General features: G+C 38.8%; 1 protein-coding gene across 1 annotated transcript in view; it reads left to right on the plus strand.

Annotated features, from left to right (window-relative positions):
- Positions 1 to 26,556, plus strand: part of EVC2 (Ellis van Creveld syndrome 2) — a gene marked incomplete at its 3' end in the record, with an annotated part of 65,184 nt that overhangs the window by 28,893 nt on the left and 9,735 nt on the right. Inside the window, exons 9-15 of the mRNA XM_010284414.1 lie at positions 4,758 to 5,082; positions 7,963 to 8,202; positions 11,158 to 11,333; positions 17,721 to 17,880; positions 18,692 to 19,149; positions 22,372 to 22,576; positions 24,148 to 24,270. Of these exons, the coding sequence (XP_010282716.1) occupies positions 4,758 to 5,082; positions 7,963 to 8,202; positions 11,158 to 11,333; positions 17,721 to 17,880; positions 18,692 to 19,149; positions 22,372 to 22,576; positions 24,148 to 24,270 (1,687 nt within the window). The remainder of the gene's footprint in view (positions 1 to 4,757; positions 5,083 to 7,962; positions 8,203 to 11,157; positions 11,334 to 17,720; positions 17,881 to 18,691; positions 19,150 to 22,371; positions 22,577 to 24,147; positions 24,271 to 26,556) is intronic.

Below are 26,556 nucleotides of genomic sequence, written 5' to 3' on the forward strand. Positions count from 1 at the left end.
AGTTTTCCTAATTTCTGCAATCCAAGCAGAAGTTATCAGTCTCTTAAAGGTAGGATTTTTCAGATATTTTTTTAAATAGATTAATTTAAGAATGGAAATACCTTTATTCTTTTTATCACGCTGTGGAGAGTTAAAGGAGTTTGATAGTGAAACTGCTGCCAAATCTAGTGCTTAGACTTTTGGCAGGTTTTCATGAATCATTTTTTGTCTGAAGAGCTACTGGTCTCTCAGCTCAATTTATCATCTTTTTCAATTTTGGGATTTTTTTTTTTTTTTTTTTTTTTTTGCTATATATCATAAGAACCCTATTTCTGGTTTTGTCAGCATTCTGACTTTTTCTGGAAAGCTAAACTTAACCTGTGACTCATCCATGTGAAAGCATCCTTAGATAATTGTCATGTACCTTTCTTAGCAATTTTTTTTACTGATGAGATGTCCTGTATTCTCTGTAGGCTCACGTTTGAGCTGTGCCAGATTTACACTTAGCTCTGTAAGTGTCACAGGACTGATGGATGAACTCCCCCAGTTCAGAGCCAGCTGCAGCCCAGTACAGCTACTGGTGTAGCACGGAACATCTTCAGACCTCCTCTAACACAAATGGGTTATGCCCAGCTTGGCAGCAGGCAGAGACCAGGGAAGGGCAACGCGCCCTGCTCCAGCACGGGAAGGGTGAAGAATTTGGGTTTGGGCAGTCGGTAGCTGTTGGTGGCCATTCAGGCTTCATGCCATTACCTCTGCTTCTACGTTAGCACAGTTTTGGTCTTCTGCAAAGGTTTGTGCCTCTTTGTGCTGCAGCCTGTGTAAATCCCATCCCTGCCCCGAAGTGTCTGCAGCCTGTTGTGACTGGACCCAGCAGGAGAGCACGGAAAGAGGATGGAAAAAAGGAGGGAGAACCTGAAGGGAGAAAGCTACAGCACTGCATGCAGGGTCCACGTTGACATGGTACTTCAAAAAAAAAAAAACAAACCAAAACCCACAAAAACCCAACAACAACAAAAAACCACAAAACCCAAAACAAAACGCAGCCCAACTTATTGATAGTGTATTAATTACTACCCCCTCAATAAATGGATGATTTAGAAAACAAACCACATCTGCAGCTGAAGACCATTGATGGCCATTGTACCTGAATTGGCTTGCTTTGCTCACTGTTACTAAAGCCAGCGCCGCAGGCGCTGTTTTCTGGCTGTGCGATTCTCGCTGTCCGACCCTCTCTCCATCTTCACTTCTCTGAAGTGTGACAAGGCAACGCAGACCGTAACACTTCTTTTTTTGTCCTCCTTTTCCCTTCCTCACTGCAGCTGTCCCATTGGCACCGTGCCTGTGGGTGCAGGGGACGTGCTGCTCTGGCTGGGGCGGTAGCAGTGGGTGCCACCGGGCTGGGGGCTGTTGCGTGTCTGTCTGTCCTTCCCCGGCTGTGATTCCAGCAGGAGCTGGTGCAGCTGCCGTGCCGTGATGCTCCAAGTCACTGCTGCAGCAGGGCCTCTGGGACAGTGGAGACAAACCATCCACAAATGGCTCTAAACTACCTGCTTTTCGGGTGCCTTGTGTATCATGAAGGGATGCTTTTGCATCCCAGCTGCTACCACCCAGCTCCAGTCTCCTCTGGATGCTGTTGTAATATATATGTGACGGATTGGCTACCATTTGCAGATGAGAGATGAGTCTTCTGAAAATGACAGGTATTTCTGTTTTGGTGAGAAAATGTCGCCGAAGGGGAGTTCGCTTGATGTTTCACTCCCCTTTAGACTTCAGAAGTTGTGTCACAGTAGTTTCTTATCTTTACAAACTCTGAATTAATTTTAAAAATGTGTCAGAAAGCCGTTGGTTCATTTTAGGACTGTTAAATTCAGCAGCTATTAATTCTCCTGTTCAAAAATTCCATCTGCAGGCCTCGAATTTGAATAGTAAGACTTAAAGACACAATTATTTTGTGGTTAATGAGAGGTTTCCTTTTTTGTGGTGTAGTTTGTTGTGTTTTGTTTTTTGTTTTTTTTTAAATTGACTATAGTTGTTTCTTTCCTGACCCTAGCTGCTTTCCTGTATTCTTTTATTAGGTTTGTGGAGGACATAAGATGGTCAGGCATTCTCTCTGCTTCTCTGTGTTTGGCGTCTGGGATTCTCCCCTCCCAGATCTTCTCTGACAGATCTTTAAATCTCCTTCCTCTTCAAGTGAGTGAAAAATCTTTACACTTGCTGTGCTCAGTTTCATTTTCTGTTCACCTTTCCTCCCCCCACACTTTTGTACCGCCTACTTTCTGTACTGTCCTCATCCTTTCTCTGCATGCTTTGTCCAACAGAAGCCTGGATCTTTTTCATCAATGGGTTGCCATCTGCTACCTGTACTTCATTGGCTTTCATGTTTCTATTATGCTGAATATGCTCAGGAAGAAATGCAAGACCTTTAAACATGAATTGCTGTAACAAGCAGATTGCAGAGCGTTTAAAGCAACTTATTAAATCTACCTTGGTTTGAGGAGGCACAGCGTGTCAGGTTAGGATATTTTTTTTCCCCTTAAGTGTCACAAAACATTTCACATTTGATCTGGATGATTGTAAGCGTTGTTATTCTGATGGACTTGTGTCTGAAAGCATTTGGTTTATTATATTATATAGAAATGGATTCCCATTTTGTTCTGACCATTGGCATCTAAGACTCCAAGACTATATTGATGTAGCTTGTTAAGGCTGCCCTCAGCCTCTCATTTGGAGTAAGAGCTTGGAGCAAGGTTTCTGGTGTATATGATGAGCTTGTCTCTTTCCTGCTGGCTGCTGTGTGGAAGAAGCAGAGCACATCACATGGAAGGTAGATTTCAAATTTTTACAAACACAGCCTTTCTTCAGCTGCCACTGAAAAAAGGTTATGATCTGGCTGATGTCTCCCAGGATGCGACCTGGGAGAGCTGTGGCTTGTAATTTTTTTTTCTCCATGTTATTATCTTTGGATTGGTGGAACAGTTCATATGCTGCCTCTGCTTCATTGCCGTCTTCGCAGATGTGCTGTCAGGAAAATGGAGGGTGAGAGTTGCAGATTAAATACACCTGAGATCTTAACAGCCCCATCACTCACTTGCTGACACATGAGCATCAGGTGAACTACACCTATTGCTCCTCCTGTATTGGGCATCATGATCTTGAGAAGTGGAGTACTGTAGTTCTCTGTGGGTGAGAAGCAGTATGGGAATCTTACTCAAAATGAAATCAGGTTTAGTCTGTAATTACTTGCAGTAAACAGGAAGAAATGCTATGGGAAGACTGAGGGAAAGATAACAACAGGAAATGTTGTGATGGTATGTGGTTTGGCTGTCATTCTTGATCGCTGTTTGAAGAAGACTGGAAATTTAACAAGTCTGGAAAATTAACAAGTAAGGAGGTGGGTGAGGAATGGCTTAATCTTTTTTTCAAAGTGTGCTGAAAAAAATCCTGCATTTGTGATGAGAACTAAATGTTGTGTTATGAGTTATGCATCAGTGTGGTGGAGCTGTGAAGTGTTGCCTTCCGAGGAGAGAGATGAGGAATTCAGTCTTTCACATCTCAGTAAGAAAGGGTTGGTGCTGTGACCACCATCTATTAGTGCACAAATGAAGAATGGAAAAACAGTGACTGAGGAACTTGTTAGTCTAGGAAACAGAGTTGAAAGTTGAAACTCATCAAATTCAAACTGAGGATAAGGTGACCATTTTTAGGTCTTAAATGAATTATCAAGTGGAACAATTAATTAAATTGTTGTTTAGTTTGCTATTAGGGGATGCTTGAAAACCAAGATGAGATGTTTCTCACAAAACACAGATAGGCTTCAATTAAATCAGAGCTACTGGTCTTGAAGCAGGAATTGAAACAGAAAAATAAATCCAGTATCTTGTATTTTACAGGCTAATGAATTGATGAATCTGCAATGGGGAGCCTCCTATCACAGCCTGATGGTCATTAGGGTAAAAGTTATAGCATAAATCTCCCATTTTCAGGACCCTTGTTTTTATTAAAGTGCATTTGCGCAATACTGAAACACTTTTTTGAAGTGAGTTGTCATAAGTAAACAGCTTATGTTTACTAAGTAAACTATCTGGCTATGAGCAAAATTCCTAGGACTTCTGTAAACAAAAAGACTTAAGAGAAAATCCACATCTGTGCTGCCCATTTGGAGTGCTTGCTGTGTTGCTTCAGCATCCTGTTCCCTTGATCCTGCTGTCACCTGGTGCCGGTGGCTGCCCCGCTGTCCTGGACGCTCCCCAGGCAGAGGGAGCAGATCAGTGCCCTGGGGGACTTGGTCACCAATGTAGCTGAATGCCACTCGAGCACCTGCAGGTGCTGTCCCGCCAGGGCCATCTCTACGCAGCAGAGAGAAGCTGTCACGTTATCAAAACACTCTCTCTCCTCCCTGCAGAGAAGGGAGTCCACCAGCATGGAACACGAAGCAGTGATGTATCAATGCAGACGGGTCAGTGAGTTTAGAACTATTTTACAAAGTCAGTGAAATTTATAGTCTGTTCAGATAGTCACTTCATCTGCTTCCCAGCAGAGGTGTGGTTTGCAAGAATGGACATACTTCATTAAAGTTGTTGTGGTAGAAGTTGGCTTACCCTGCTTTTTAATGAATGATTACTCTCATGATTAGTAAACCCATATGCTGTCATATTCCTGCGGTTCTCTGACGGCCATTCGGTTACCCAGTATTGAATGAATCTAGATATCCTGGTTTTCTGATAGAAATTTCCTGTAATCTGCAATTTCAAACAGTCCTGATTACCTTTCTACAGTTTGGAGGTTGCCAGCCTGACGCGGGCAGATGCTGATCTGGAGGCACATCGAACACAGATGTGTAAAGAAGTGATTGCTATGATTATGAAGAACATGGTCTTAAGTCACAGCCTCTTTCCCCATGTGGAGAAGAGGATGAGTTCAATTTTCAAAAAGCAGTTTCTTGCAATGGAGAAGGAGATTCAAGAGGAGTATGAAAGGAAGATGGTGGCATTAACAGCTGAATGTAATCTGGAAACTAGGAAGAAAATGGAGACTCAATGCCAAAAAGCGAGAGCTGCAAACGAAGAGGCTGAGGAATTAATGAAGAAAATGAATGAAAAGGTAAATCTAGTATAAAATCAAGATATTTTGCATGATATGTGGTTTTATACAGATGGTTTCTCTTTTAGACTAGAATGGCTGAATTGTCCTCTTGGAAGAGTAAAGCTGTACAATTTAAATTTGTTCAAAAATTCAGCTGTCATAATTAGGGTAGTTGTTATTAAGAGAACATGTTTTACTTCACCAGCAAATGAATTTATCTCAAGAGAATCTGTGACACCTGAAAACAAAAGGTTGTAATTACCCTCATTTTTTTTTAAGTTACTTAAACCCTTGCAAAATGATGTATTCTTATCTACTATATTTTACTGCAGTAGTTCCTAAGAACTACATTCAGACGCTGTGTAAAGTATTTTGCATACTCAGAGCAGAACAAACTCTCTCCATCATAAACCTTACAATCTAGGTAAAAAGCCTAGATTTTGAAGAAAATGAGAATATAAGTGCAAACAAAGGGTGATTTCCTCCAAAGTGAGTGAAGGCAAACAGAACAGTATATTTTAGGCAGAGCAGGGAGTGGAATTCTCTTGGAAATAGCCTCTGGATAATAGTGAGATAAATAATTTTAGGCAGAGTATAATTCTTTGCAAGTTTAGAGTCTCCCTTTAAATAAAAGCTTAGTGCTTATGTGTGTCATGCTCATTCAAAGAGTTTTGTCCGAATGGTGAAGTATCATTACCCAGGATTTCATAGGTATTCACTAGCTGGAAATAGGGCCTGAGTCACCAAACCAATATCTCACGTACAAAATTATGCTCCAGTCTTCCATGTCTTTTTTCAAGTATATTGAATGTTTACAATAAAACTTATTTCCCCCTCCTTTTTTTTTTTCTCACTTCATGTGTCTGAAGCGGATTCTGTTAAGTTTAGAGTATTTCACCTCTGCAAGCTTAAAATTGTAAAATACTCAAGTTAATGTTTCATGCTTGTCTAATGTTATAACTCATATTAAGAGGATGACTTGGTGGGAATAAATAGTGCCATTGGTTATGGTTATTTACAAGTAGGGCTTTGCTTCTGGAGCACGAGTGGATACGTGGGTATTGAATGTGATGCTGCTGAGTTTCCAGCTGTCTGTTTCAGTTCGATCACAGAGACAAAATAGGTTTTTTGTTAGGAGTATAATCCCTTTAGACCAGTATATTCCTTACTTAGGTATGCTCTCTTTGTAGACAGTACTTAAGTTTTTTGTCTTCTTTTTTTTTTAATTTATTTGCATATCATCTACCTAAAATTGCTGAGGGCTTTTATGACAACTTGTGATTGCAGTTTTGACAAAAATTTTTTGCTGAGTGTGATCCCTCAAAGGTACTACAGTATATTGAGGTTCTCAGGAAGAACTTTGGTTGAGTAGAGAAAGTTGATGGCACAAGGCTAGTGAGCCAGTTGAATTTCTTTGATTATTTCCAGGTGAATTTTAAATTGTGACTCTAGGGAAGTTTCAAGTATCTGTAGGATATGAACATCCTGAACTAGAGGTTCTAGAAAGTCAAAGGAGACAGCAAGGAAGGGATACTTGTGAACACCTTTTTAAAGATGAGAAGAGTTGTACTCTGCAGAAGTCTTTTTCTTTCTGTTGCTTATAGAAGGAGCCTAGACTAGATGTCTAACACTTAGATAGACCTCACTGAGATAAATCTTACCTTTGCAGAGAGAGGGGCCTGACTGAAACTCAGTATGTGAACTCACACTAAATACGCTCTCAGCAAAGTGGCCTTTCTTTGCACAAAATACATTGGTATTGGTTCAGTCTAGTTTATATTGGAAATCCTGAATGGTAGGAATCAAACAAAGAATTAAGGCCAATCCAATCCTTGATCCATTTATCATATACTAACGTCTTGCTGTTCACTTTCCTGTCTGTTAGAGGACCCGTTTTTGTACTTGCTGTGGAACCTGGTCCAAAAGGACATACCAGAGCACTAGGGTTGGCCCATGCTTTTGCTCCTGGCAGTGGGTGTATTGACATCCAAGAGACGGCAATGAAAAACAGCTGGAGCAATAACCTCCTCCCCTTCTCAGCCAAAACATAGAATGTATATTCCCTGCCTTTTTGATTAATTATTTGCTGCCTGCAGTGTGACTCTTGGGAATGAGGGGTGAGGTGCAGAGGAAAGTTCTCCCCAGATAAATAGTATAAAATTTAGAACAAGACCAACATAACTACTGTTAAGTAGCTCTCCTGGTATAAGAACCATTCTTTGCTCTGTGGGACTTGTATGTTTTGATTCTATAATGAGTTTATGCAATCTGAGATTAAAACTATGAATATGTAGGTCTTACTGGAGAACTATGAGAAAGTATTTCTTGCAAAGAAGCTTTTAAATTAATTGCCATTTAATTCTACTCCATTGCAGTAACTCTAAAATTATGCTCTTGGATTAATTTGTAGAAACCAAGGGATAAAGTAGGTCACCAATAATAAAAACTTTTAGAGATTTGTAGTAGAATAGTTTTTTCTAATTTTTATATTGTTTTTAAATGTGTGCTAATTGTTATTTCATTGTTCTGGTTTATAGGAGCCTATTCAATTTTAATAGGATTTCAGGATTGATGAAACCCAAGAAATTAATTTCATATATAGTGTTTGTGTTGAATTTCATGCAGTTTTGTATAATTTATCCTACATAATGCTTCTAAATTCTAGAAGGACTTTATTATGCCTTGGAAGTGCTAGCTGGATTAGAGATTGACAGCTGTACAACCCCTGTCATTCCAAACAGGTGAAAAACACAGAAAGTGTACACTGATTCAAACCTGAAATGAGAGTAATCAGATTATGCGTAAAATATGTATGGGCTAGTAGTACTGATACTTTAAAGTATGTTGAATACTGAAAATCACTTCAGATTTATTTATTTATTTATCTTTCCTCTTCAGCCTGCTGTAGAATACAGAAGTCTTCTGGATAGACTTCACAGACTGGAGCAGGACCGTCTGAAGAAGTTCCTTGTGGTAAAGCAGGAGGAGTATTTTGCAAAGGCTTATAGACAGCTGGCTGTTACCCAGAGAAAGGAGCTCCATAATATCTTTTTTACACAGATAACAAATGCTACTTTCAAGGGAGAACTGAAGTTGGAAGCAGCTAAAACATTAGTGGAAGGTTACTCTCAAATACAGGTAATAGGATGATAAATCCATTCCTAACCTAATGACTGAATACAAACCTACAGTAACTTTTGAGAAATGTTTCAGGATAAATACTATCACTTTTATAACTAATTTTCTTAGGAAGAATTTAAAAAGTATGGTCATTATTATGCACGTCTAGACATCTACACAATAGTACATTGATGCATACGCACAGCCTTTTTCTACAAGTTAGATGTATTTGCCACAACATTATGTGCTTAGTGCTGACTTTTGTTTTCATGGGTAATATTTCCAAAGCACCCAAGTACTTAAAGCTTATATTTACTGCTCTGGGAAAATAAGACTAGCAGCTCACCTGTATCATGCAGAAGAAATTTTGAAAATGTATCTACACCATGCAGTGGGAAATTGTGTGATATAAATCCCTATTTTTGTAGTGAATATTTTCATATATCTGCACATCTTGGGGCTCTGCTCAGCTCCTGAAAGATCTGTTGGTGGAGCTCTGCCCCTAAGCCCTCCCCCAACAGGATGGTCTGAGAGCAGATTTGTGCTCATGCAGCAAACTTCTGGTTCCAGGTCTACCCTTGCTGCTGTTAATGGGGCCCTCAGCATGGTACCGGAATGCCAGAGTGCCATTTTCAAAAGTAATTTCAGCTCAAATAAAGGGACATAGGCAATTAAGAGAATAGTTAGGTACCTTGATCTATTTTATAAATGGTATTTCTAAAACAGATCACATGCTGCCTAGTGAATGATAGGTACCTAATGAATGGTAAGTATACAAGCTTGAGGAATGGACCCATGTGAAACTCATGAGGTTCAACAAGGCCAAGTGCAGGGTCCTGCACCTGGGTCGGTGCAACCCCCAGTATCAATACAGGCTGGGGGATGAAGGGATTGAGAGCTGCCCTGCCAAGAAGGACTTGGGGGTATTGGTGGGTGAAAAGCTGGAAGGAGCTGGAAATGTGTGCTCGCACCCCATACAACCCTGTATCCTGGGCCACATCAAAAGAAGCGTGGCCAGCAGGCTGAGGGAGGTGATTCTGTCCCTCTAATCTGTGCTGGTGAGACCCTATGTGGAGTATTGCGTCCAGCTCTGGAGCCCTCAGCACAGGGAAGACATGGACCTGTTGGAGCGGGTCCAGAGGAGGCCACAAAAATGATCAGAGGGATGGAACACCTCTTCTGTGAGGACAGGCTGAGAGAGTTGGGTTTGTTGAGCCTGGAGAAGAGAAGGCTCCAGGGAGACCTTATTGCAGCCTTCCAGTACTTAAAGGGGGCTTATGAGAAAGATGGGGATAGACTTTTTAGTAGGGCCTGAAAGGATAAGGGGCAATGGTTTTAAACTAGAAGAGGGTACGTTTAGACCAGATCTAAGGAAGAAATTTTTCACAATGAGGGTGGTGAAACCCTGGCACAGGTTGCCCAGAGAGGTGGTAGATGCCCCATCCCTGGAAACATTCCAGATCGGGTTGGATGGGGCTCTGGGCAACCTGCTCTAGTTGAAGATGTCCCTGCTCATTGCAGGGTGGGGGTTGGACTAGATGACCTTTAAAGATCCCTTCCAACCCAAACGATTCTATGATTCTGTGTTTGGAGGCCTGTCTGTATAGGCATTTTCAAAACCCCCTAGGCATCAAGTGCTTTTCTGTACTTCAGAAGATGTACTAAGCACCCCCAATCCATATATGTAGATTATTGAAACTGTGGTATGTCTGAAGTGCTATAGATTTGTACTTTGAGGAGGTGGTACCTCTAGTTTATGCTGTTGGGGATGCTGATGAAGAGTATGTTCAGGACTTTAGTTTTGGTTTCAGTTGCATTTTAAGCCTCTTGCAACAGAATAGCTTGAATTGTTTCCTCAAGGGTTTTTTGTGTTTTTCTTTTTTTTTATGCCATTTGTGTTGAAAGTTAGTGTTCTAGATTCCAAAAATTCTGGGAATTTTTATTCCAGCTGCTTCTTGAAGAGAAGTATGATTGTTGTTGTCCTAGAGGTTGAGAGTCTGGAGGTTAAAAAGCAACATCTGGAAAGTATGTGTCAAAACATGTAAGGCCCACCCCTGAAACTGGATGCACTGTCAGATCTCAGTACAGAAAAACCACACTGTCAGATGTAAATGCAGAAAGCACTTGAGCAAAAGACAGTTGAGCAGCCAGCAGAAGATTGAGGAAGTGAACGAAGTTTTGACAATGTCTCGGCTGCTCAGACATAAGTCACCTAAGCATCAGACCTTGTCTTGGTTACCGGATGGTAGCAGAATGTCTGCTATAGACCATTGTGTACCTACCTCAGGTCTCCACCAGACCTGTTTGTGGTTACCTAAACCCTTCCTTTTCCCCACTGTTGGAAGGAGGAACTTCTAAGCCAGCCTGTCTGCAGGAGGCTTTGCTTTCCCCACACTGTACTGGAGACATGTGGAACACTTATCCTTGGCTTTGAAGTCAAGTTAGACACCTTTGAAAATGTTACCCCTTATTTATTTAATAATACAATACATTTTAAAGAAAAAAGGGAGGAAAAAAATGAAGGAAGGCCATGTTGTTGCTTACTGCTGTTACTGAAGACATGCAGTCTTCAGGTCCCAGTTCAAGAAGACCTTTCCACCTGTGGATAGCTTTAAGCAGGAACATTTCTACTAACACTGGTAGGGTTGCATGTGTATTTAATTGTGGTTACCTGATCAAATGACCTGTTATCTTGAGGCTATCAGGAGGTGCACTAACTGCTCAGGAGAGTACACGCAATATTGAAGTATTCAGGCCAAGAGCTTAGCACATAATTTATTTTATTCTGTTGAAGTAACAGTAATAATTTGATGTGATCTTTAGAGTTAAGTTGATATAAGCTTATTGTTTTTCACTTGTAAGAGCTTTTTAACTTTGCTCTGTTAATGAATCATCTGGTCTGATACCCACAGGAGTTAGGTGAAATTAACATTACATCTAATTAAATATATTTGTTCACATTCTTTCCTGTAGGGAGACATTGAAGAGCTAATGGATTTTTTGCAAGCTAGCAAGAAATATCATCTGAATAGAAGATTTGCTTACAGAGAGTATCTTATAAGTAAGATACAGTTAAGGGATTCTCAAGCCTCTGCTCTTATAAATGCAGCAGCAGCCCAGATAGCAAGTCTCATTAATAAGGTGGAAAGGTAAATATCTCAATTGTTTTCATGGCAGCCATTTGACTACGTTATCTCAAAGACAATAGAATAGTCTTCAAAAATCTTTTTGTCTGTGTTACCTAGAAGGAAAGGTGCACAAAAATTTCATCTTTTAAGTTAATTCTAAGAAAATATTTCGTAACTGATGACTTTGTTAGTTAATATCCCAGCTGACATGAAGGTGAGGTTTTGTTGTCTCTGTCCACTTTGTACAGCACAGAGGTGAATTGCTGGGAACATGTATAGTACCTGTTTGTAATTCTCACTTCAGTGGGAACCAGACTCATATAAGAGTCACAGTGTCTTTATACATCCATTATTCATGTAAATAGTCTTCAATCATGTGAAAAGCCCTACCAGAGTCCATTGCAACATATAGTAGTTAAGACCATTTGTCTGGGTTCTTTACGCACGAATATCTGGATTTAACAGAAAAGAACAATTTTGATTCACTTGTGATTGAATGTGTTTGAGGAGGTGGATGTATTATCAAGATGAAAGCATGAATATTTTCTAAATAGTTAACTGTTTATAAATAATGTAACTGGGGAGGATCTTGACTGAGAGAATACACCTCTTGCACAGAATATGAAAAAGTAAAGGACAGATGAACTAAAAAGTAGACCTGGAAATGGACTGTGGTAATACACTCAATTTCTTTGGAAATCATGGATCATACCAGATCCATGCTGATTCAAGTACTCTATGTGAGGATACTCATAGTCAAGGTGGAGAGATACAAATCATGACTTACCAGAGACATAGTTATCTAAAATTACATGGCAATGTGGAGCATTGAGAGAGACCTCTTGCTGGTTTCCAGAGAACTGTGGCATATCTTAGTTTGTCACACAGAGAGATTACTAAGGAGCATGTCAGTGCGGTAAAATATGTTTGTGGGCAGGAAAACAACCTAGTGCTGCTGCTGTTGATCATGTGCATGCAGCTTTATTTGTATATTTTAGATGTCTGTATTGGTGGCAGTCACTGACACCATGTGGAACAGGCATTAAGAGAAAAAGTATAAATATCAGGCTTTACATTGTGGGGTTTTGTTCATAATGGTGGCTTAATTTAAAAGTAATTTAATATTAGGAAGCAGGAAGTCTGTTAAAAGCATCCGTTGATATGATAGAGTCATTTACCTGTTTCTTTGTAACTTCTCTTCCTCTTCTTTTTGATCGTCCTATGTGCTGCCTCATTGGACTCAAACCCTGTTTAATTTCAAGATTTCGTTGATCAGGGAGAGGTTCTTCTAGTATGCTTGCACTGCTTTGCCTGTTTTGCTAACATCTGCAGCTGTGTGGCTCAAAGGCAAAAACAGCTTGGCATAGGAAACGTAATTCAGATACATCTTTCACAGAGAGTTCCCTTCCGTCAGTTCATGCCTCTCTTTGGAATCAGATTATGAGAAATGTACTGAGAAGTTGTCGCAGATCTTGTGGTTACATGAAAAGAAACTCTCACCTGTATGACCACTGCATCCGTGGCTTAAAACATTGCAATGAACAACTGGGACTTCTCAAGCTGGAAAAATAGGTTCCACTCATTGATTAATGCCTGTTACTGCACCTAACAGTCACGAAATAGATCAACTACAAAACGGGCAGGAAATGTGTAGTATTAGTAAGCCAAGAGGTTGTGGATTTTATCCCCCCAAAAAGTACCAAAAAAAAAAAATACTACCCAGAAGCTTCCAAAACGAAAAAGAATCTGTACCAAGATGAAAAATTAATTTTTCTAGCACTCCCTGATTAAACCTCGTGGAGTATGCAATGGTCGTAGTATGCTGCGGACAAAGGAAATGTGTCCACAGTTGGAGATAGCGTTTGTAGATAAGCAATTCCGTCTGACTTTCTGGGACTAGAACTAGTTATTTTCCTGTAACTTCCCACACATCCTGCGGCAGGAATTCCTTTCAGGCAAATGTTGGCAAACTGTTATATTATTATTAATTCTTTAGATATTGAGATTATAAAACTCCAGAATGTAGTATTTCAGATTATTTGCTAATCTTTTTTTTTCTACAGGCAAACTGAAATGTCCTAGTATAAATGCTGAGAAACTTATAATCTATGCTAGATAGGGTTGTATTTCAGTTTCTAATTATAAAGTAATTTGGGGACTACTTACAAATTGGAGCATTAAAATTTGAGCAGCAAGAGAAGTCTGGTCTGAACGGCTGTTACTTTAAATTTGTATCCGTAATACCCTCTTATTTTTCACTTTAGCATTGAATCTGCTTGCCTAAATAAAGATAGAAGTCTGTCTTCATCTATTGTGTCCAGCTTTAATAGCCTTAAACTTACTGTTATAAATGGAATTTTAAAATGCAGAACTGTTTGTATGGAGAACAGAAACTGAGAAAATATGTAGATCTGATATACTACAGATAAACAGATTCAAGGATACATAAACCAGCAGATAAATGATGAAGGGAGAGGTCTTTTAAAAATGGAGATTAATAAATGCTTAAAATGATATCAGCTAGCAAGGCAATTTCAATTTAACATGAAAAAGATTCTGTGTGGCCAGAAATGAATATTATAAAAAGCAAAATAACCAAAACTGATTCTAGGGAGGGTTGTGAACATTTTAAATGAAATAGAGCAGCCAGAGCTTTCAAGCTGGGCTTTCTAAATATACTATTTAAATAAAAAGTCTCATTTGTCAGGACTGGCTGTAAGTACTCAGTGTCTTTTGGAAATCAAGTTCGTGGTCTGCAGTACCAAAAGGCAGGAAAAGAAGTCTTAAAATATAATCCATAATGATAGATTTCAGGGATGTCTACCTAGGCTCTTTAAGTTTTCCCTTAAAGAATAATAGGAAAAAGGTCAATACTTGAGGCAGTATTTAGCCTGGGCTGTTCCAGCTATCAACAGAGGCACGAGGTTCTTGATGTTTTCAAACTAGAGCAGCTGTAACATCTTGCATTGTTCTTTTGCCAGTATCTGCTTGTTCACAAGAAGTGTCCCTCTTTCTTCAGTCTCTTAAAAACAGAATCCAGTCCTTGTGAATGGCTAGGTACAAACAACTTGAGCTCCTTTACAAAAAATTTCTCCCAAAATTTTAATTTTTGTAAGACCTCAAGAATTTCTTTGGTATTATGTTTTTTAAGTGGTCAGTTGACTCTCTTAAAAGATGAAAGCAAAACATCGCATATCGGTCTCGTTCTTTTGAATCATCTCCTTTTATATGGATGTTGTTATAAGCAAAGTAGTCTTCCAAACAGTGTCCTGATGGACCCTTCAAGAAGTCCGTGTTGGAAAGTGAATGCCTCCAGCAGTAATGCATCAGTATAAAGTTTTGTAATAATATCTTAAAAGCGCTTCTGTTTGTAGCACTTTGGTATGTAGGGCATTTATTGCCCTGAATTATTCACATAAATTCTGATCTGGGCACCGGCAAGATGCCACTTCAGCAGGTGAAATCCTGAAGCAGCTGGAGTAGCATGGGCACAGTCTTGCAGGTTCTCTCTGTCTGCTTTTCTGTATAGTGTTGTGATTCAGCTGCCATGTACATCCAGGCTGGTATAACTTTTCTGCTTCATATCTATCTCCCTTCTGTTTCAGTGACTCTCTCGTGCCTTCTGCAGCTTTCATAAAACAGTCTTCCTTTGCTGGGGTCCAGCATCCCTTAGACAGTTCTCTGTAGCATCAAATACAAACTGCTAGTTTTTACTTTTAGTGCCCTCACTCCATATTTTCTCCTAAGTTTCTTGCCTTTTGTTCAGTACAGAGAACTTGACAGAGAAGTCAAGGTCTGCCTCTGTTTGACCTACAGTACTGCTGCTGTTGGCCACACGCTTCATCTCTCTACCTTCCTTGGTGCTCACTGCATTTGGGAGGATCTCCCTGTAAACACCCTTGTCGATACTGCAGTATTCTCCTTCATTAAAATTCTCCTTGTTCAAAAACATTAAACATGTGCCTGCACATTGCTTCAGTGATTAGATGTCTGGTATGCTGAGATCAACCAGTTTATCATGCATTCTGTGTTGTCTCATCTTTCTTGTCTCCTTTTACTTTGTGTTTCAGTTCAGAATCCTTTGGGAACAGGACATCTTTTAATTCTAATACTGTAATTTTGTTTTATATTGTATTTATATGAAACCAAAAATGAAGGTCTCATGCCAGCATTGAGCCTTCTAGGAATTACCGTAATACTGATTAATTTAAGTTGCCACATAAACAGACGTAGATTTTTGTGGTGGTAGGCGTTTTGCCCATTATTTTTGTTACCTGGGATTCCAAACAAGTAAATATATAGGTTTTTATACTACTGAATCACCTAGAATTTGAGCTGTGGACATAATGTATCTCTAAATAAATCAACAACCTGAAACTTGAAATAATGTAGACTTTTTTTTTTTCATCTTAAGAATAGGTAGGTATAGATCATCTCCCAGTCATTCTATGTTGCATGGCTTTTCTTAAACACTCATTTTCTAGGTGGTTCCAGCACATCTATCTTTTTCTACTGCAGACCCTCTTCACTGCTCTGGACAGGGATTTTAATTGGATGCGGCAAGCCTGGGTTTATTTCCTCAGTACAAGACAGGATGAGGGTGTTAATAATATCTTGGTTATTATCTTGCCTCCCTTCCTCACTGCAATAAATCTACCTTTTATTCACTAATCTTTTGCCTTGTGTTTGATCAAAAAGTGAGGCAAGACGTAGAGTTACCAAATACGGGCTGGAAACTTGGTGCTGCTGCTTTGTTGGGGGTTTTTTGTTTTGTTTTTTTTTTTGACATAACAGTGAAATTTAATACTGATTGCTTTCAAGGCAAAAATTACTTGGCCAAAAGATCCAGGAACGATGCTTGGTGGATTGCTCTCAAGGCAGTGAGAAGTATTTTAATCCTCTTTGTAGATGATTAAAGAAATACAGTAGATAGACACTGGAAACGCTCTGCAAAAGGAGGCTCTCTCTGGTTGACATAACTGTGTGATAAAGCAGGTATGAGTTTCTGTCCAGCACATTCATTATGTAGGGGATGATGTTTCATGGCTTGCTCAGATACTTGTGGATGCTTGAGCAGCAAGGTAGAGAGGTGTGAATTGTGGAATCTAGCCACCATAGTTACAGTGCAGTGTCTGCAAACAACCTAATACGTTAATCTTCTGTTTTATTTCTTTTAGCTTTTATTTTGAGGATTTTATTTGGAATTAAGCTGTTACAGTATCAACAAATCCTAATAAACCAGAATGAGACTCCGTCTTTTCTAGAGAAGGGCTTGCAACGTTTAGCTGCCACTCTAGTTTATGAGTTGAGCCAGTTATTATGCTGGAACAGGGGCTTGGAAGCCCTGGATTCATCTGAATCCAGGCTCTGTGTGTAATGTTCATGTCTTCTGAAACATGAGGATTTGAAAAGTAAACTGGAAGGTGTTCGAATAACATCTAGGTTTAGGTGAGGAATTGGTGCTTTCTACTCAAAGGTCCATATTGACCTTTTCAACCCGAAATTTGGAAGTCCAACATGCTTAATACTAGAAATTAAAACTCACAGATGTCCAACAGCCTGGTCTGAATGAAGATGTTCTTTTATCCTGTTGTTGTCTGAGAAAGATTTGGGGAATTTCTGGTGTAAATAGAGTAGCAGGTAATTTTTGAAGTTCAACTTGAGTTTGTGGAGAGAGAGGTTTTTCTAACTGTTGCAGGCATTGTTGGGACCTTGCTTACTCTTTGAAATTACGTACTGTAGCAACTGGAGGTAGACCGTAGTCTTGAACTTCCATTTGAAAGCACTGTGGGCTTAAGAGTGAGAATGTGCTCTGTTAGATTGTGCTCTGTTAGATTACTGTATTTCACTGTTAGTTTGAAATCTTTATAATTCTTCTGAGGATGTAAACATAATAGGAAATCTGAATTTAAATCTTTTAATGGATATTATTGCTTTGTATCTTTAATTTTTAATTGTTTTTACTTGATTAGATTACATGCTTTTAAGAAAAAATTGTTTCTAATGAGGAAGAAAGAATTATAATAAGACATCTAGAATTGCATTCCAGGGGCATTAAATGAAAGATGTAAATATTATGAATAATATATAAGGTTTAAAATGTCTCATTTGAATATTTCTTACATTACTGACTGATAGGTAATTGGTTTTGCATTTGCCTTTCCTTCCTTCCTTCCCGTTTTCATACACCTTCACTCTACCTTCACAAACTGCCTCAATTCTACACTCCATCTCTGAGATTATCTTTGTATTATCTACTTGCTTGTTTGATCCCCCCAGGTATCACTGCTAAAGAAACAAAGATCATTCTGTGTGTCTACTTTGAGCCTTATTATGGTACTAATTGCTTCAAATGTCCTTTTGCTCTTAAGAATTTGGGATAACAGGCTTCAAACACTGTTATTACAGAGCAGGTCATCTACCTGAAAGTCATTCAGGAATGCTGCTGGACCGAGCTGAGGTTGAAATTAATTCTGTTAAACAGAAATTCGATCATGATTTAAAACAAGAAAAGCAAAAGCTTCGCCAGAAACTCATTACCAAGCGAAGGCGGGAAATGCTGCAAAAGGTAATTATTTTCAGTATATTTATTTTCACAGGGCTTATCATGAATTAAAAATGAAATTAATTGAAAAAATGAAGTGTAGTTCTTACCATAGAGGTTAGCACTGCCAGGAGCATGGATGAAAATAAGTGTCCATTGGTTTTAGCTGTGTACTGCCAAGTGCAAGATAGGCGAGATTGATCTTACCTTTTGCAGGTTATGTGTTTCAGTGTTTTCTGGTCTTTAACAGATATCAGGGCAAGGAGAGACAGCAGGTGTAACAATGGAGACTGTAATTTATTCTCAGTATGGGTAGCTTTGGTTTAGCTTTCCAATGAAATTGCTGCATGCTGTGAGATGGAGAAAATAAAAAATTAAAAAAAAAAAAAAACCACACAAAAAACCACACCACAGCCTCTTTTTTCCCCCCTCTCTTTTATTTTCCCTTCTTTTTCTTCCCTGGTATTTGATGCAGATTCACTTCCGGAATGCTGCTACATCATTACAGTTCAGCCATTTGGGATTATGTCAAACGACAAGATCATGCATTTGTTCAGGTGTTGGCCCTTCTATCTAGCAACAATCCAAGTTATCCTAGACCTGTGTTAGCTCTTCTATCTAACGATAATCTGAATTATCACAGGCCTGCTAGATGCACACAAAGATGTTGTGTTGAGAGCTAGGTAGGTCCATGGACACTGAAAAGCAGTTTCGAAAACAGTGAAAAACAAAAGTATGAAATTTTGCATTGCTATGAAATACATACTTAAAGAGCTAGAATTTGATATGTTCCTTCTCTTAACTTTGTTTCTCCTTTTGAAAAATGAATCAGCAGAAAGAGCATTGGAAGGAGCAGCTGTCACTTGGAGACCCCTTCAAAACTACTAAGGAGGTCATTCATTACCTGAGCCAATGGAAGAATCTTCTGAGTGATCACACCATTGAATTTGAAGAACTTACTGAAAAGCTGGACAATGAGGCCAGTGAAGAGCTGAAAGAGCTTCTATTTAGTCTAACAGAGAAAGCTGTTGAAGAGCTTAAACGTGTTCAGTGTGGAGTATTTGTGCAAGAACTGGTTAAGCTCAATGTGCCAAAGATCTTCCTGCTAGAAGTTGTGGAGGAGCATAAAAAAGAGATGGTTGTTAAACAAGAACAACTTGAAAGGGAAGGGCGTGACAAGAGTACGGCTGCTGAAGAGCTGCTTCAGCTCACCAGGCAGAAGCTAAGCCAAGAACTGGAAACAAGCATTTTGGAACAAAAAAAATTACGGAGCTGGGAACAAACAGTATTCATGCAAGTATCTCTCTGCACCCTTTCCTTTGTTGTTGCTGCAAATAGAGATGAATTGGGAGTTTTCACACCTTTCTGGGTCTAATTCCTAATGATCGGTTTACTGATTGGGCACTTGGGAATTGACTTGTTTTGCAAACGCTCACCTCCTTACATCACCAGTGGGTGAGCGCTGCAGTGGAAATCCTGGTAAAAAGTGCTTTTCAAACCAAAAACACGGAATGGTATTTTTATACTTCTGTTCATTCTGTGTCAGGTTTCACTTGCACGTCTTTCATTATTATTGTCAGTGTGTTCTCAAAGGTCCAGCACTTTGGAACTATCGTTTAGTATGTCAGGCCTAATTAGCCCCATGTCCAGTTTCAATGTACTCCTTCCAGCCACAAGTCAAGCTTTACTCATCAGATTCCTTTTAAGCTCTGCCGCAGTATTTCCACGTATGGTGTAAATACACAGCACACTAGCCTACCTCTCTGTAGGGAGGCTCCATCCATCGACCAAGCCCCAAGCCAGAGAGGCATCATGGCATGGGTGATGTTGCAGAGAGGTTTGCTGGCCCCAGATGCACCTTATGGGCCATTGCTGCCTGCTATGACATGTCCCTGGGGAGGTGGGAAGGCGAGTGGTGGCCGTGCCACCATTGGGAGACCTTGCGCGGGGAGGCTGCAGCCGAGAGCCGTCGTGCGTGGTGCCTCTCGGACTGGGCAGCAAGGGCAGATCGGCGCTGTTCGTTAGCATTTCTTCCTAGCTTTCAAGTATGTTTATGACTAGTTGTTGTATTGCCTGAGTATTTACAGTACTGCATTTCCTATACAATGTCTTATTTAATAACAGACATTGTTAGAGACACGGGAACATGAAAAAAGAGTCTGCTATCAAAATTGCAGCTTTAGGGGAAGCAGCTGGAACAGGCAAACCTATATTTGCCCTTTGCTCAAACATATGGGGCATAAGAGATTGAACAGAGGGGGAAGGAAAAAAAAAGGGGGAAAAAAAAAACCCAACACTAGTAGAGGTTTCTCCTTCATACCTCCTCTTTAAAGCAAAACAGATTTGCATGGGCAGTTTCGTCCAGACAGCATCTTTATAAGTTTCCCTTCTGCACAAGTGTAAAACAGTGTAACAGGAATATAAAAAGAAACCTTGCCCATTATGTTTGCTTTGTTAAAGAAAAAAAATCCATCTGTTTTGGTTCTAATTTCAAGGGCTTTGTATTTTATTCAGCATTTTAAATACTTTTCTATAAGCCATTTCAATGTATTTTTTAGCTTGTCTTATTATCTCTTACTTACATTGCTGAGAGCAATTCCTGCAGGAGGGGCAGTTTTGTCCAGACAGCATCTTTATAAGTTTGCCTTCTGCACAGTGTAAAACAGTGTAACAGGAATATAAAAAGAAACCTTGCCCATTATGTTTGCTTTGTTAAAGAAAAAAAATCCATTTGTGTCTTTGTTTTGGTTCTAATTTCAAGGGCTTTGTATTTTATTCAGCATTTTAAATACTTTTCTATAAGCCATTTCAATGTATTTTTTAGCTTGTCTTATTATCTCTTACTTACATTGCTGAGAGCAATTCCTGCAGGAGCAGGGAAGTAGATTGTATGAACCAGCAGGTCTTTCCTGTTTCTAGCTTATAATTCTGTGATAATTATGTTCCAGCCTGCAGTGTCACCTGTTGTATTTATTAGACACTATCTTTATTTACAACAACAGTAGCTGTTTAGGTGTTTTTCCAGTAAAATACTGGAAAATAGATATAAAAAATGCAGCATTTGCACAACTTTCCTATGAAGAGCCCCTTAAAATCTGTCACTGTCTTTATGTTCAGTCCACTGTCTGTCAATGTTGATCTTGCAGTGACGGATGCCAGCTCTCGTGTTTATGTTTGCATCTGCTGTCTAGTTTTCATAAATAATTATTTTGAATGATAGCTTTTCATCTTTGTTGCTTATCAAAGAGACCATGAGTCTCAAAATATTTATGAAGATCATTAATGCTTAAGGTCCTTTCTAAACAGACATGACAAAACTGTCATTTGCTGTATTTTCTTTTATATCTCTGTCTATATATCTGTATATATGGATATATAGTGTGGATTTTCTTCTAGAAGTCTAAGACAACATGAGAAATGGTTAAGTATATTCTAAATGCTTGCTTGTAAATATTGCCTTAACTTAAGTATTTTTTTGAAGAGACAAACTTGATGCATTAAAAATGTTTTAATTGAGGATTTTGCTGTATTTTCGCTGAATCAGTAAACAGAAATAAGGATTTCTGAATGCAGAAATATTTTAGTGAAACCATGAGGTGATATAGGCCTGTGATATACTGGATAAAAGCATCAGTGCTAATAGAACATACAGTATAATATATTTTTAAAATAAAACAACTTTTTTTTAAAATATGCTGTTTATGCTTTAAAAACAAATAAATTTTTTGGGAAATAGAGAAAATTTCCAAACAAAAAATTAGGCTATTTTTTCTGCAGCTCTCTTAAGGTAACATTTCAGTCACAAGATAAAATGATGAATGTAGTCTAAGTTTAGTCACAACTGGAAGATGAATTTAGGCTTTAGCATGCTTTATTTTTAAGTCAACTTCAGCTTGACCTGAAGATCAGTTCCCCAGACTTCTGTGTTGAGAACCTTCCTTCTACAAAATGAGTACTTTGAGTATATTCTGTGTTGTTCAGACTGCTAAAAGCTTTTTTTTTACAAAGAACAGCTGGAACCCTTGTGACTTGGTGATGGGAGGGATGACACATGTGAGTTTATTATAAAGAGAGGCTTTTTTTATTTTATTTTTTTCCCCTCTCAGTAGCTGTGACTGCTAAGTGCTGGGAAACAGCACGGGGAGGCTTTATAGGAAGCTTTTATCTTGATTTAATCCCTAAGTTCAGAGTTTGTGTTGTCTTAAGAGGTGAAAGGATTCTGTGTGTAGGAAATGTGCTAAAAATTATTTCTTTTTTAAATACTCAAAAACTGTTACCCCTTGAAAATTAAGTTTTGCAGTTCCGGAAGTTCTGTATGCAGGATTTAAAGTATCCTCAAGGTTATTTTGAACATGCTGAGCAGCTCAGTCCTATGTGTGGAATTGTTAACTGATATATGAATAAGACAAAAAAGGACGATCATTGTCATGCAGAGTATTTCTGTGTATGTGTCTTACAATTTATGCAATATTGTCTATGTCACTGAACAGCAAATGGCTTTTGTTTTTTTAACAGGCAGCTTCTACGTTTACTCCTCTCACTATCGGCAGGGGATTTGCTTAGAATGAGACAAGAGTTGCACTGCTGCTTCTCTCAGGTGGACAGCAGCTTGGCTTGGCCCAAAATAAGAGCAAGAGCCTTGCTTCATGCTTTCGAGGTGGAGCAGAGGGACGCAGAGGTGCTGAAAGTTGATCAGAATTTAGCAATGACCAATAAACAGGTGGGAACGATGTGGGATCAGTGTGGGGATGTGTGAGAGGTTCATGGCTGTATCTGCGGGTTGTTGGCCCTAGCTGCACATATGGGTCCGTAGCTTCTTCATAGGTGCGACAGCAGTGCTCACTTTTCCTTTCTGTGTGGATCGATGGACCTTAAAGATAATTGTTTGGGCAGCAGTTGGATATTTTTTTTTTTTTTTCACATATACCTGCATGTTTCTGCTGCTTGTGTGTCCTCCAGCTTTCCCAAGAAAGTGGCATAATTATAAAGAAGCAGATGGGTGGCCAAAAGGGTCTGCAGCTCTGAGGAGAGTCCACTGAAATGCCAAAAATTTGAGTTGTGCTGAGCCTGGCTCTGAATATTAGGGACAAGTTGGGTCCTTCGTAGCCCAGAGTGAGATTCTCTGGCAGCCCCAACACATTACTAAAGTTGACACTTAAGCAAGGAAAGATTTAGGGAGTTTGTGTAGGGGAATGTCCTACATTGTCTTGCCCATTTAGGAAAGTAATGTTCCTGAATTCACTGGTCTTTCTTGGCAAGAATTTGGGCTTGATTTCTGTTTCTTTTTTCCAAAAGAGTTGGACATATACAGAGGGTTGGGTTTTTAGGTTGGTTTTTTGTTTGGGGTTGTTTGTTTTTGGTTTTGTTTTTTTTTAAATCTAAATATATGGAAGATGAGGCATACTCACTCGAAGTTAGAGGGACATTCCTGACAAGAAGTCTGTTGGTCTTATCAAATCTAGCACTTTTAAAAAGAGCTTTGTGAAGGGTGTTGAATTCCTTCAGTAAAATGTAAAACCTGTGGAATCATAAATTATTTTCAGTTCTTGAATAGGAGGGTGGGGGGAAGTGTTTCCTGTACAAATTGTATCTGATACCACCATAAAAAGGACTTGCCCTTGCTTGGTTTTGGTTCAGTTATGTTTTCTAAACATGTAAACTAACGTGGGTTAATTGTACTAGGAATTAGCCTAGTTCAAGACCTTCATAATTTCTAAAGTACTAAAGAAGGGAAACGACTTTGCAAAGCCTTATAGTTGAACAGATGTTATCATTTCCCCAAGAGTACATTATACTTAGTTGATGTTCTTGTAAAGAAATATAAAGGTCAAGAATAATTTGATTACATGGAACAGTGCCCCTTAATACTATCATGGTTCATTTGTGATTCATACACTGTACCTTGAAAACAATGTATTTCTTAAATTAATATTCTTTGTTCATTTTTAACCATGCTAAGGAGACAACTTATCAGTTAAAATCTTCTCTTATTATCACTGCTAACGTTTGTTTAAAATCAATTTATCTGCTAGCAGTTTTCATTGAAAGAATGAATGTAAAATTCTACTTGAAAGAAATTAAAAAAGAAATTTCCAACTTGGAATGTCTGAAAGGAATCTTCTAAATTAATAGGTAGCACCTTCATTTCAGAAATACTTTCTCAGTGAAAGTCATCCTTGCCAAATGTGTCATTAATTGGTGGATCTACCAGTAATAGTAAGTAATAATCTTAACGTTAGCATCCTCATATACTTCTTATAAATAAAACATTTTGTGCTTATCTTCTTACAGCAGCATTCTAAAATAAAAAAACCAGCATCCAGGAATAGAAATAAGATAGATATTCTGAAGAAATCTTTACAGGACAAAATTTTCATTTATGAGGAGTCAGTGAAAGATGAAAATTTGAATAAGGTAAGTGTAAACTTTTTCTGTACTGAGGTCAAAACCTAAATCTTTAGTAATTAAAGAATGACAGGTTTTTGTCAATGTGAATAAGAACCAGATAAAAAGGGCATAAGGTGTGGTGGCATGATGCAGCTCTCTACTCTTGCCTGCCTTTATCAAGAAGTTGTATTTCAAGCGTAATAGTTTTGGCTTTGTTTTCATCTTTGTACCTTAGTTACAGAATTGGTTTCATGCCTTGCCCTTTTTTTTTTTTGTGGTTCTTCTGGGGCTTGGCTTATGCATGATTGCAAGACTCCCCTAGATTCTGTGGTTTTCTTAGTAAGGCTTTCAAAACATGGAAGGTCCTTCTCTGCATACTGCAGTTGAGCAAGATTTAGTTCTTGGGCGTCTCCTAACGCTACTGAAAACCCAGAAATGGGTTTTTGGATCCAAAGACTTCTTGGGTAGGGGCTGAGTTGATTTGTACAGAGCATATTGAAAGGGGGCCTTGATTCTGGTGGGTATCTTTTAAAAGGTTTACAGCCCCAGTCTAAAGTTAATCCTTAAGGAATGAGCGGGGCCAATGCCAATATTGGATTTTGGAGGCTTTTTCCTTCTCTGCCAGCATATGTTCCATGACGTCTTGTTTGTATTCCATAGCCTTTCTCTCCTTCTCTTTCCCACTTACAAAATACGGATAATATTACGTTCGTATATCAGAGGAACGTTACAATGATAACTGTGTAAGACGTAGGTGGTACACAGCTGTAAGAACTATGCAGAACAAGCAGGTATCATTGGTAGATAAAATTGGTAAATAAAAAATAGTTTCACAAATTATTGCTCTATAAATTTTAGTACCAATTTGGACAAAAATATGTATTTACACCTCTTTCCTATGTTTTCTGTACTTGTATCCTGAGGAATGAAAAATACTGTGTCAGAAATAATTTCATTTTTATGTGAGAGCAACGCATCGTTAGTAGTGGTTGCAGATGATAAAACCAAATGTTTATCTAGTCCAACACCCAGTCTTTGAAGTCTTTTTTTCAAAAAAGTGAGAGCAGGTGCTTGGGCAAGAGTGTTCTGGCACTCTTTAATAATGTAATAACTCTGGTCCGAGAACGCCCTAATCCTTTAATGGAGGCATTTCAACTTTTGGCTTTAAATCCTAATGCTCTGACCTCCAAAATTTAGATGTATGGGGGTTTTTTTGTTTGTTTTGGTTTTTTGTTTTGGTTTGGTTTTTTTACTGTTACTTGAAAGTACAACAGAGTATGGGCTAAGCTCTTATGATACAAGAATACTGAATATTTATTTGATATGAATATTTTCTTATGTTTTTTGTTAGAATCTTGTTTCGAAATTGGAAAGATAGCTTCTCTAAGCCTCATTGTTTTGGTTTTATATGCACCATCTGGCATACCTGTTGTTGTTCTAATTGTACGGCTACACATTTGTTATTGGGAAAAGCCCAAAGCATTTGGCTTTTCATAAGGAAACTAAACTATTGTTAAGGAAAATTGTTAGTTCACATATTACTGTTAGGACACAGAAATATTGCAATAAACCTTATGTTGATTACAGAAGTAGAGTTTCTTTCTTTTGGCTGTTGCAATCTGTTACCTCGTTCCTCATTTAGAATCTTACACTTTTAAATTTTACATTAACATGAACACTTTTATCATCTCGCTCAAAATTAACCATCTGAAGTTGCACAGCCAGTTCAAGGCAGGCAGACAGGATGATGGAGCAATACAGTTCTCTCTTTCTCCTGCCTTCACTGCTGCAGACTTCATGCTGTATTGTGGGTTCTTTCTCACTACAGGATGGCTGAAAAATGGTTTCCAGCTAATGCTTTAGGGATGTGTTTTGTAATGCTGTAAAACAGGCATGACAGAGAACAACTCCCAGCCAGGTGGTAGTGAGCTGGGAGGCCACAACAAGAAGTTTGAAGCCTAGTCTTGGAGCACCTGAGAGTATCATTGACCTCTCTGGGAAAATCTTCAAAAGCAAACCATATCTACTTCTTTTGTGTTTCCTAGCTGTTTTGAGCTGTCTTGTGTGTGAGGAAGTAGCTGTTCCTTTCTGAAATAGTGGTTACCTATCTCGAAAGAAATACAGTCTTAAAAATACTGGCATTCTGTAGTCTGTTTTCCCTGCTGGGCTTAAAAAATCCAATAATAATACTTGCATGAGAAATGTCTTTGGGGTTGCAGGTAATCAAGTACATTTTCTGATTATTCCATTTGTTTGTAATATTTAGGACTGAGGCACCATTAGTTAGCAATTTGTCTGAACTAAATACGGAAT

This window comes from Phaethon lepturus, unplaced genomic scaffold (assembly GCF_000687285.1).
Source record: "Phaethon lepturus isolate BGI_N335 unplaced genomic scaffold, ASM68728v1 scaffold2083, whole genome shotgun sequence".
Classification (NCBI taxonomy): Eukaryota; Metazoa; Chordata; class Aves; order Phaethontiformes; family Phaethontidae; genus Phaethon; species Phaethon lepturus.